Source organism: Macaca mulatta, chromosome 6 (genome assembly GCF_049350105.2).
Source record: "Macaca mulatta isolate MMU2019108-1 chromosome 6, T2T-MMU8v2.0, whole genome shotgun sequence".
In the NCBI taxonomy this organism is placed as follows: Eukaryota; Metazoa; Chordata; class Mammalia; order Primates; family Cercopithecidae; genus Macaca; species Macaca mulatta.
In genome coordinates this window covers 166363700-166375733 of record NC_133411.1, presented here as the reverse complement: position 1 = coordinate 166375733, position 12034 = coordinate 166363700, and the positions used below count along the sequence as shown (strand labels likewise).

General features: G+C 46.3%; 1 protein-coding gene across 2 annotated transcripts in view; it reads left to right on the top strand.

Moving 5' to 3' along the window:
• Positions 1-12034, top strand: part of ADAM19 (ADAM metallopeptidase domain 19) — a 98571-nt gene that overhangs the window by 66499 nt on the left and 20038 nt on the right. For both annotated transcript variants that reach the window (XM_001105246.5, XM_015141319.3), the window contains exons 9-13: positions 415-581; positions 2761-2845; positions 4099-4238; positions 6276-6453; positions 9634-9723. In XM_001105246.5, the coding sequence (XP_001105246.3) occupies positions 415-581; positions 2761-2845; positions 4099-4238; positions 6276-6453; positions 9634-9723 (660 nt within the window). The remainder of the gene's footprint in view (positions 1-414; positions 582-2760; positions 2846-4098; positions 4239-6275; positions 6454-9633; positions 9724-12034) is intronic.

Genomic DNA, 12034 nt, shown 5'->3' with positions numbered 1-12034 from the left:
ACCTAAGCCCTACTTGAAAATCATGCAGAACAACGCTAACCCTTTTTCCACATGATAGACCTGTTCGTATCTGAAAGCAATTTTATCTCTTATCTCAGTCATCTCTAAGCAAAGTCACCGCAGTTCTGCCACCAGAATGTCCTGCTCTCTCTCAGGACCTCATTTTCCCTTTCTAAAAAATGTCAATAACACCAGTTGCCTCCTTCCCTTGGAGCCATGGGCAGAAGAGAAATCTGGTATCTGTGCTCTGTGTTCTTAGGTTGAGAAGGGGCTTTTTTTTTTAAATTTATTTTTATTTTTAGTTTTTAGTTTTAGTTTTTTTCTTTCTAATCTCAAGCTCCAGCAGAATGAAAGGAAGGGGCTTTTAAATCCCAGGTGGTTTGAGACGTACCGTGGTTTTCTGTGTCCTTTCAGTTTTACCGATCCTTGAACATCCGGATTGCTCTTGTGGGCTTGGAAGTGTGGACTCACGGGAACATGTGTGAAGTTTCAGAGAATCCATACTCTACCCTCTGGTCCTTTCTCAGTTGGAGGCGCAAGCTGCTTGCCCAGAAGTACCATGACAACGCCCAATTAATCACGTAAATAGCCTTTTTCCATATGTTGTGTTGTCCTTGGCTGCAAAGCCTCTGCCCACCGTGCACATGCTCAGAGTTTGCCCCATGGCGAGTGTTGGTTGTACAAGGCCATTCTGACTCCCTGGTCCAGAGAATCAGGCATTTCCTAAACATGCGCTCTGTACCCAGCATACCCCAGAAAATGTTTAAAAGCCTGAGTCACGTTAGTCCTAAGACGTGTTTAACAGTCTAATGGGAAAATTAGACTTACCCATATTCCATTGAGCATCTGAAATAATTGGGTATATATTTGGGAAGGGACTGACTGTTGGTCAGGTCTTAGACTTTCTAAGAGGCTCATCTCAATCTTCCTGGCACTTTGTTCTAATACATGAGCTGATCTCCCAACACAGGCACAGGAGAGGGGCTCTTTGTGTTGTCCTTCACTTGGTTCCCAAGGGGCACAGGGCTGAGTGCCTGAGAGAGTTGAAGTGTGAGACAGTGCAGGAACTGAGGGTTTGGCTGGAGGGAGACATTGAGGAGGGATTGTGCTAGATTTTCATCAGCCCCAGAGAGATAGTGATGGGGGTCGCATGTGACTGTGCCCCAGGGTGATTATTTGGTATTTATTAGTGTTGACTTCTGAAGGTATTTTGAGGCAGTTACAACAAAAGGCATATAGATAATAAAACCATTTGTCTTCTTCTTCTTCTTCTTTTTTTTGAGGGAGAGTTTCCCTCTGTTGCCCAGGCTGGAGTGCAGTAGCACCATCTCGGCTCATTGCAACCTCTGCCTCCCGGGCTCAAGCAATTCTAGTGCCTCAGCCTCCCAAGTAGCTGGGATTGGAGGCATGCACCACCAAACCCGGCCAATTTTTTTATTTTTAATAGAGACAGAATTTCACCATGTTGGCCAAGCTGGTCTTGAACTCCTGGCCTCAAGTGATCCGCCCGCCTCGGCCTCCCAAAGTGCTGGGATTATAGGCGTGAGTCACACATGCCTGGCCTTAAAACCGTTTTTCTTCTGTTCCCTAAATATAGCTGAGCCAATAATCATTTAAACCTTGGCTTATCCTTTTAAAGAAACTGGGAAAAATAACTGTCCCAAAACCTGGGCTGTGAACAGTTACTTCATGACAATACATTTGCCTAGGAAGAGTCTTTGGTTATTAGAACTTTTGGCCTGAACTTTGGAACATTTAGAAAATAACTAGTAGGACTTCATATCAATTTGCATAGATTTTGCATATTTCTTTGCAGATTGTTTCTCTGAAGATAAGTCTGCCTGTAATTCAGCAAACATTTATTATATACCCACTATGTGTGACATTCTGTGCTAGGTTCTACTGATCCCAAAATAGTTAAGATAGTCTTGCTGTCAAAGATATCATGGTCTAGATAAGAAGACAAACATGGAGATAAGTACCACATAATGAATTTCCACATAGATTCTTTAAATATATTACATGTTTGTGGCATGCACAGAAACACTGGTAGTTTTTTTTTTTTTCTTCTCCCCTACCCTGGATGTATGTAACTGAAAGAAGGATGTATTCAACTGGGGAAAATGCAGCTTGCTGCTGGCAGATGAGGATCCCATTGCAAAACAAAGGCAGAAACAGCTCATTCTTGCATCCAGCTGCACTTTGTGAGGTTCCTGATGGGACACAGCTGTTTCCTTGGCCCCTGAGTATGTGGGAATGAAGCATCATCAGCCCCACAGCTGCTGCCCCGATGCCCCCACCCCTACCCCGGGGACTCACACCACAGAGCCAGGGATAAGGCATTGGATCCCGGCAGCTGGTGGAAGTGGGCATGATTCACTTCAGCATCAGAATCTGTGCCACCCTTCCATCAACCTCTCCCTCTGACCTTTTCCTGTGCAGCAGGAATGCGATGCAGCTTTGCAAACCCTGCCCATTTCCTTCCAAAGAATCGGTTATGGGTATATTGTGGGGGATAAACGACCTTTCTCTCTCTCTTTGTGTTTCTCTGGAGTCATGAGGGAGTAGGTGAGAGGAAGTGAGAGGTGTGGTGAGCTGGAAGTTGTCCAGTTGGCCTGATTACAACAGCCTCTACCCTTGGGGATGACCTGGGAAAGTCAGCAGGGCCAAGGAACCCCGGGATGGCCACCTACTCCTGGGCACATTGGAACAGCCCTCTCAGTCCCCTCCCAGGTCACTCTCTCTCCTTGCCTCCTGCAGGGGCATGTCCTTCCATGGCACCACCATCGGCCTGGCCCCCCTCATGGCCATGTGCTCTGTGTACCAGTCTGGAGGAGTCAACATGGTGAGTCTCAGCCCATGTGTGTGTGCTGCAGAAGGCGCTGAACTGCCTTACAAGACCAGAGGTCATCTTTTGAAAAAAAAGTTGATATTTATTATTGTAGCAGAAAAAGCTTTGATATCAGGAAGGGCAGTTGTTTAAAATGAAGTCATTAAGTTCTAAGAGATGGAGGTACCCAAGGGTGAATTTTCATTTATTATAGTTCATTCCGTATCTCCAAGCTGAGGAACCCTGAAGAGATTACATGCATTCATCACTAGATCTCATATGTTCCAAACCAGGGACTGGAAAATAGTAAAAGAGTAGAGGTTAAAAATGTTTTTATTCCAGGTCGTGCGCTGTTATATATGTCATTAAGAAACAAGAACCTGTCTCAAAGTCATGGTTAGGAAATTACTGCCTTCTTTTGAAATTCACTCTGACTTCATGAGACTATTTGTTTTGACTCTGTATTTCTAACCTGTGAAGTGCATATCGAGGAAGACTTCTCTCCATCTATTTGTCTGTCCCTCTATCCATTCTGTATTTATTGACAAAGTAGCGTAATGGCCAAAACCACAGGCTCTAGGGTCTGAGCCTGCTGGGTTCAAAGAACACCTGTGTGATTTTGGGGGAGTTAATGAGTGTCCTCAGCTGTAAAGAAACATAGTTTTACAGTTGATAATCATAGGATAAGAATGGGAATTAAATGAAATAATGCAGGAAACACACATCCATGTTTAGTAAATCTTTCTGCTGCTTCTTTCCTGCTGGGTTTTTTTCCTCTTGATTTCTTTAGCTTTTGCATCTGACAATTACATACCAGACAGTACACCAAGTGCTGTGCCTGGAGTGTAGCTGTCTTGTGTGGCTCTCTCAGGAAACACTAAGCCGAGTACATCCTATGTTTGAATCAAGGTGGTGTTTTCTATGTTGATTCCCTTATGTCTGGAGAGGGATATATGTTCAGAAGAAGAATGGGGAAAAATCTTCCTCTTATTTATTCAGAAAGCATTTATTGGTCTGGAAGTTCATCAGTAGGTCAGTTGTGGTCTGCAACCTTGGAGAACTCAGAAACACGGACTTTTAAACATTTGATTTCCTCCTAGTGACAGCAGATTCAGCCTTGCTGTCAGAGGCACATGTAGAGAGTCTGTATGCTCAGTGACAGTGGAATTGGTGGAGACCTGCAAGACTTGGCTAAGGATAAGGCAGGGATAGGGGGCAGAGGCGGATCTGTCCCCTGGACCTTGACCTCAACTCTGTCTTCTGAGCAGGACCACTCCGAGAATGCCATTGGCGTGGCTGCCACCATGGCCCACGAGATGGGCCACAACTTTGGCATGACTCATGATTCTGCGGATTGCTGCTCGGCCAGTGCGGCTGACGGTGGGTGCATCATGGCGGCTGCCACTGGGTGAGTCAAACAGGAAGAGGGAGGATGGGGAGGAGGGTGGGCACACCTGGACAGTGTGACACAGGGGTTCCTCCCAGCTGGTCCCACTGAGACTCCCTTAAACTTCTGATGGGGCCAAAAAAATGTGGTTTTTACAACAAAGAAATTGAGAGAAGACCAAGGCAAATGTGTGGCGAGAACTTAACTTTCCAGCAGGAGGTTTGGTGCGGGTGTAACCCTAAATTTACTTAATTTCTGTTTTAAGGGGTTGAGTTATAAATTGGCTTGGCCACATGTGTCTTTTTAATTTCATGAATTTTTGATGAGGACACATTTTGATCATAGCCACAAACCTTAATTCTTCTATCCCAAGAGAGTTGAATCAGTGCTGTTTCAATTCCAGGCTTCACTGAAAGCTCGGATGTAACAGAACAAGTTGAAGAAGAGGGCCATCCATACACCCTACAGTGACTTCTCAGGGAATTTGCAGGCTGTGTTACCCGTGAGGAACAGGGCGAGGCAGCTGCATCTCCCTGTGGTCTTGAGGGATTTTTAAAACCAGAGCCTTTGAAGAAAATTAGGAAGTTTCTTCAAAGGACTTGTCTTCTAGCATCTGGACTCAGGCAGCACAAATCTTTGGGTTCTTCCAGGCTCCTTGGAAGGCATCACGATAGGACCTTGCGTTCTTTCACCCCAAACCATTCGGGCCTGCTTATGGTTCTTTCTTAGAGGATGGTGTTTCAATGCCTCCAAGAAACAATGCAGCTTTCTTAGACCTCTGGTGTTAATTTTTAAAAATTACTTCTCAGCTGTGACATAGAAAGGATGATGTTGACTGGGTGCAGTAGCTCACGCCTGTAATTGCAGCACTTTGTGAGGCTGAGGTGGGCAGTTCATCTGAGGTCAGGAGTTTGAGACCAGCCTCGCCAACATGGTGAAACCCTGTTTCTACTAAAAACACAAAAATTAGCTGGGCCTGGTGGTACACGCCTGCAGTCCCAGCTACTAGGGAGGCTGAGGCAGGAGAATCACCTGAACTCAGGAGGCGAAGGTTGCAGTGAGTCAAAATTGTGCCACTGCACTCCAGCCTCCAGCCTGGGCAGCAGAGCAAGACTCCATCTCAAAACAACAACAACAACAAAAGAATGAGGCAGGATACAACTTCAGAGTCGTGCCTGGATCCCTATAAGCTCATGGTTAAGCCCACCCGTTTCTCTCTCAATCTGAAAAACATATCTGAAGACAAATGATTGAGAGTTATATTGATTACTACTCCACTTTATTTTAAAATTATTCACCAATTTGGGTAGTTTAACAATAACGATTAGTAACAAATTCCTTGTAGCATACCTTCTCACTGAAGGAAAACCTCTAATTTCTTAGAGGGTTTAACCTTTAATTGGTTTAGAGAAGTGGGAGCAGGATAACTCTCCTTTTGTAGACCCAGATGGTTGTACTTTTTGTCCTTCTCACCAATAGTGGGACCCAGGACCTTCCACGCTCCTGTGATAAAGAGCATGCGTTTATGAGTTGGCTGGTTGAGTTTGGAGTGCTCTCGGCATCCTTGGAACAGCGATGAGATCACTGGCCCAGAAAGAAATAAAACTTATGATCTTGGCCTTTTTTTGGCCTGGTCCTCTGTTGCAAGAGAATATTCACCTGATATCAGCTTCAGGAAAGGTTTAGGTTGACTGGTATTTTCTCCAGCACTAAGGCTTGGGAGACCTATTGTAACACACTCAAACCTTTTACTTATTGCAACCCCCTCATGCAATGGGCAGAAATTGATACTCCTGATTCTCAAATGCTTCCTCCATGCAGAGTGAGAAAAATAAAATGCTATGGGATGGTTACTATCTCATCACTAAGGATGAAAGAATTCTAAATTAATGTATTGGTAAATGTTCTAAGGGGCAAGAATGTGTGTGTGTGAGACAATGGGGGTCTGAGCCCAGGTGGAGTCAGCCCCACGGGTAGCAGGAGTGACAGGAGGAGTGACACCTGCCTGACTGCTGGATGCTTAGATTCCCCACTAATTCCAACCTTGTCCTCTGCCAGGCACCCCTTTCCCAAAGTGTTCAATGGATGCAACAGGAGGGAGCTGGACAGATATCTGCAGTCAGGCGGTGGAATGTGTCTCTCCAACATGCCAGATACCAGGATGCTATATGGAGGCCGGAGGTGTGGGAATGGGTACCTGGAAGATGGGGAAGAGTGTGACTGTGGAGAAGAAGAGGTGAGGGGTCACAATGGTGCTAGGGGGAGGGGAAGAATTTGCATTGGTTTCAAAGCTCAAGGTCAAAAAAGAACACAATTGAAAATTTCTTAGTCACAGGCATTTCCTACACATAACTATCCAATACCCCATGACAAATCAGATACGGAGAAGAAGCTTCCAGATGGAATGTTTCTGCTGCCTCTCCCAGTTTGTGGCCAGCCTCGCTAGTGTCCAAGATCAGTTCTTCTTGTAAATGTCTGGTCTAACCAGAAACCACAATCGCGTGGCATGTTGACTCTCTCTTCTTCGGTGGAGCTGCACATGCCTGCTTGGCCCTCCAGCTGCACGGAATTTATTCTGGAGGCCACACAACTGGATATTTGGGCTTGAACAGGGGCCTTATGAGGATGCTTAAAATAACAAGCTCGTGCTGTTTAGGCTGGAGGAGAAAGGATGGAAAGGGGATGTAGGAAGTGCTGTCGAGTCTCGAAAGGGCTGCTAGGAGGAAGAAAGGGCAGAACTGTTTATGTGTAAACTCTCTCCTTCCTTCTGATCTTCACAGTGAGTGTGGAGGGCACACGGCAGAGCCTGGTCATTTTTAACAAATGCATGTGGTTCTGCAGAAAGCAGAACTGGATTGTTTCGTCTCTATTTTTTGAAGGCTGAAAATATGTATGTTTATACATGCATAACAATTTGGGGTAGATAACAAGTAACAGTAAATTATGGGGGTGAGACTGGGGTTCTGTATAAATGGAAAAAAATATATGATTTTATGGCCTTCTCTCTCTCACTCTGTTGCCCAGGCTGGAGTGCAGTGACATGATCTCTGCTCACTGCAACCTCCACCTCCAGAGTTCAAGCGATTCTCCTGCCTCAGCCTCCTGAGTAGTTGGGAATACAGGTGTGCACCACCACACCTGGTTAATTTTTTTGTGTGTGCTTTTAGTAGAGACACGGTTTTGCTACATTGGCCAGACTGGTCTCAAACTCCTGACCTCAGATGATCCACCTGCCTCGGCCTCCCAAAGCACTGGGATTACAGGCGTGAGCCACCGCACTCTGCCTGTGACCTCTATGATGTGAATTTCTTTTTTTAATGCCAGCATGCCACTTTCAGAATAGGATAAGTACTAGTCAAGGATGCCACCCCCACCACCATGAGCCCAGAGAGATCAACCCAGACCCATCAGAAAGAAGGGAGTGGTAGGAACATGGAGGGCCCATTGGGGTTGAGGAATGGCCTGAGAGTGGGCGTGGCCAGTTGGCTTAGGTTCTGAGCAGCTGCTCATTCTACAGACACACTGAGTGTGGGCTACGGTGTCTGGTCCTGGGGTTAGGATGAATGGCAAAAATGACATCGTTCCTGTCCTTGGGGAGCTGATAGATTAGTGGGAGAAACACATATTGAAATAATTGCGAAGGAATATACGTGCAGTCCATGGCAAGTGCTAGGAAGACAAATGACACAGTGCTCTGAACATGTATAATGTGAGGGGGAACCTCCTTGCTTGTGTGGGAGGTGACCGTGGAGCCCATATCTGAAGGCTGCATTAGGAGTTAGTGAGGCACGCAGGAGGGAAGGCACATATCAGGTGGAAGGGGAGCGTGTGCCTTCGTGGGAAGAAATATGATACATTAGGAAGGCAGGAATACAGGTCTTCCTGGAGCCCAACATGGTGGGAGATTAATGGGAGGAAAGTGTTCTATTCCTTCTCTTAGGGGAAACAGGTGGACAGGTGTCTGTGGTCAGGGGATGGGATGTGGCTCTCCAATATGCTAGAGCCCTGGACAGTTAGGGGTATAAGGTTGATAAACATGAGGCAGGCCTCAGGCAGACCTGACTTGAATTCGGCAGGCGTGTCCCTCGGCCAGCTACTGGACTTGCCTGAGCTGCAGCATCCCCATCTGTGGAATGGGGACAAGGCTGCCTCATAAGGCTGTGGTGGAGAGATGTGTGGAGCCCCATACACTCTTCATCAGTGGCTGATGGATTGGCCTGTGAATACTGTAAGAGTGTGATGAGGACACTCGGGGTCACTGGAGCGCCTCATCATCTTTTAAAAATCTCAGGCCGGGGGGCAGGAAGCAAGAGAGGAGAGCAAGGAATGCTTGGGCCTTTCTGTTCCAGAAAGGTCCAGGCCAGGAAGGGCTTAGGAAGAGAAGCAGATGGAGAAAAAAGTCTAAGGAAACAGGCCCAGGAGTTGACATAAACTATTCAGAGAGGTTGTTCCAGCAGCCTCTTGCACCAGCAGCCCCTTTTCATGAGATAAGAAAGCCTAGGAGGGTTGGAGGCAGGAGGGCACCCATGAAAGACGGGGTGTCTGGATATTCTACTGGGGATTAGAAAAACAAATCTTAAAATTTCCATGTACTATGCTAAAAAGTCAATTTTAGAAGAATACATGGTTACAGGGAGAAATATGCATGTTATATTAAGTAAAAAGCACTGTGGATACTATGATTTTGTAAGGTAAGTATAAATATATATGTATGTGTGTAGAAAATGCCTGGGAAAATATTCATACTCAAAATGTAGCTGTGTCCTAGCCGGGCATGGTGGCGTGTGCCTGTGGTCCCTGCTACTTGGGAGGCTGTGGCATGAGAATTGCTTGAACCCAGGAGGAGAAGGTTGCAGACTGTCTCAAAAAAAGATGTAGCTGTGTCCAAGTCATGTTACTAATGATTGTGCATATATATGGTTCTTGTGATAAGTACACATTAGCTTAGTGACAAAACTGTCACATGATTTTTGAGGTCAAAAGTTTCTAGGCCAGGTGCGGTGGCTCATGCCTATAATCCCAGCACTTTGGGAGGCCGAGGCAGGCGGATCACTTGAGGTCAGGAGTTTGAAACCAGCCTGGCCAACATGACGAAACCCAATCTCTACTGAAAATACAAAAATTAGCCAGGCATGGTGGCGTGCGCCTGTGGTCCCAGTTACTTCGGAGACTGAGGCAGGAGAATCGCTTGAACCCAGGAAGCAGAGGTTGCAGTGAGCCAAGATATATTGCATCACTGCACTGCAGCCTGGGTGACAGAGTGAGACTCCATCTCAAAAAAAAAAAAAACAAAAAAAAAAACAGAGAGAGAGTTGCTAGAGAGCTGGGGTTCCAGGGGTGTGTGGGCAAGGGTGGGGAAAATGTTGGGGGTGGTGAAGGCCCTCCCCAACTCACATCCACCCCACTGCCTCCCCAGGAATGTAACAACCCCTGCTGCAATGCCTCTAATTGCACCCTGAGGCCAGGCGCGGAGTGTGCTCATGGCTCCTGCTGCCACCAGTGTAAGGTAAGTGGCCCTTTCCTCCATGCCTTGGGCCCTGGCCTGGCAGTGAGACAACAGGACTGCTCTGCTGGGGTGGCTGGCTGGGATTTGCCTCCATCCTGGGGGAGTGATGGCAACAGAGTTTCAGAAACATGGAGCAGGAAAGGCACCTTGAATAAAATTTACTGTTCCTATACTGGGCCTCATGAATTCAGACCATCCCAGAGGAGGGTGGCGCCTCTTGGGAAATGGTAGTTTTTTTTCTTTTTCAAAGAAGCGTCCGGAGAGAGTGGACTTGATTTTACTGAGCTCATAAACAATAATAATTATCATAATTGGTATTGACATTGATGAACCTCTCAGTAGATGCCAGGCACTGTGCTGAGAATTTTATGTGCCTTATCTCATTCTCTCCTCACAAAAACCCCATAAAATAGATGCGATTATCCTCATTTTAAGATGTGGAAACTAGGGCTTATAGGGGATAAGAGGTTTATCTGGAATCAGGCAGTCAGGAAGGGACTGAATCCAGCTTTCCCTGACTCTGGTGCCCACATTCCTAATACTGATGTGGGAGATAAATCGTCTATTACTGCTAGTGTTACTGTAGAACCACAATCTCTCTTGCACAATTCTGAAGTTAAGAGAGTTCTAAAAGCTGGAAAAAAAATGTAAACACATTTGGTGGCAAAACTTGACCTGAATTGACACGAGACGAATTGTAGTCTTTTTTTAAAAAAGTCACTCCTAAAGTGAATATTTATATTGCATTATAGAAATATTAATATGTTTGATCAGAAGGTGTTATCCCCGGCCTTGCTGGGGGGTTGTGTAATATACATATGTAGTTATATATGCAGACATATGTAATTATTCATATCCATATATATACACACACATGTGTAATTATATATGTACACACACGTACATATGTACCTATGCATTACAATATCTGCTTTCTAAATCTGAAAAGGCTGAACCGCATCTGGCCCCAACATTTTAGGCAGGAACTGTGGGCCTCGGCTTCTGTCCAGCACTTGCTGAGTACTCGTTAGGGGCCAGATACCATTCACGTACTTCATTCTAACTCATGTTGAATCACCCATGAGTGGGTTATTATCCTGAGTTGTGGGTGAGTGAGCACACACAGGTCACACAGCAGGTGCCCAAGGCCCCCCTGCTGGTTAAGGAACGGGGATTTGTGCCCAGGCAGGCTGGCTCTGGGGCGGGTCCTCTTTGTCTCCACCTGCCTCTGGGTGGCAGAGGTGTGTCCTGCAGCCTCCTCCTGCATACACCACCCTGCCCACACTTGCAACGGGGCATCCACTCTCAGCATGCTGCTCGGCTGGCTCAGTCTCAGCCTGAGAGTGGCCAGTGGAGAAGCCTGTCTGCCTTCTCTCCTGGGAGGACCCTGTGGGTGGGAGGAGTGGCCCAGGAGCAGGGGAGGGGGTCTGTTCTCAGTCACAGGTTTCCTTGCCTGGCTCTCGGAATTTGCATGGCCTCTGGTTTGGCTGTGCATCCCCCAGGGAGGCTGTGCTGGGTCAAGTTCTTCCAGTTTTGGCCCAAGACCTAAGCATAGGCATGGAGTGGACCCCTTCATTCCACACAAGAATTTCAGTTTGAGCCTCAGAAAGGATTCCCTGGTGTCCGAGACTGACTTCAAACCCTGGCTGTGTGACTTGGGGCAACCTATTACCTCTGTGAGCCTAGGTTCTTTATTTGTAAAATGGGAAGAGTATTAGTAACACCGACTACCCAGGGACGCTGTAAGACTCTTCGCCCGTTGCCCCAGGTGTGCTGTTGATCAACTTTTCATCTGCAAAGTGGGGCAAATAGCAGTATCTATCCCATGGAAACTGTGAGGCTCCCACGAGATACATGTATGTCACACAGTCAGCCCAGTGCCTGGTTCCACAGTGGGGACGGATTATTGCTGAGGTGCTTTGTAAACTCCGGTGTTATGTGAATCCTAGGGGTGTGTGTGTGTGTGTGTGTGTGTGTGTGTATGTGTGTGTGTGTTAGTGGGCCTGGCTCCTCTGCCACTTACTATGAGTCTTTGGATGCATCATGTAACCTCTTTAAGCCTACAGATTTTATCTTCTGCAGAAGGGATAATTATATTACACAGGACTGTCATGAAAACTAAATGAAGTCATATTTGTACTGGATACTTACGTGGGAGCTGCAGAAAAGTAGCTGCTATTACTAAAGCGTGTAGGAAACTGTAAATTATTGTATAGGTATTGTTTCTTGCTTCCTTCTTAAGGCTTCCATGAAGAGAAAGTGAGTTAGCATTTGTGAAAACACCTTGAAATTCTGTCAGTATTCACATGAG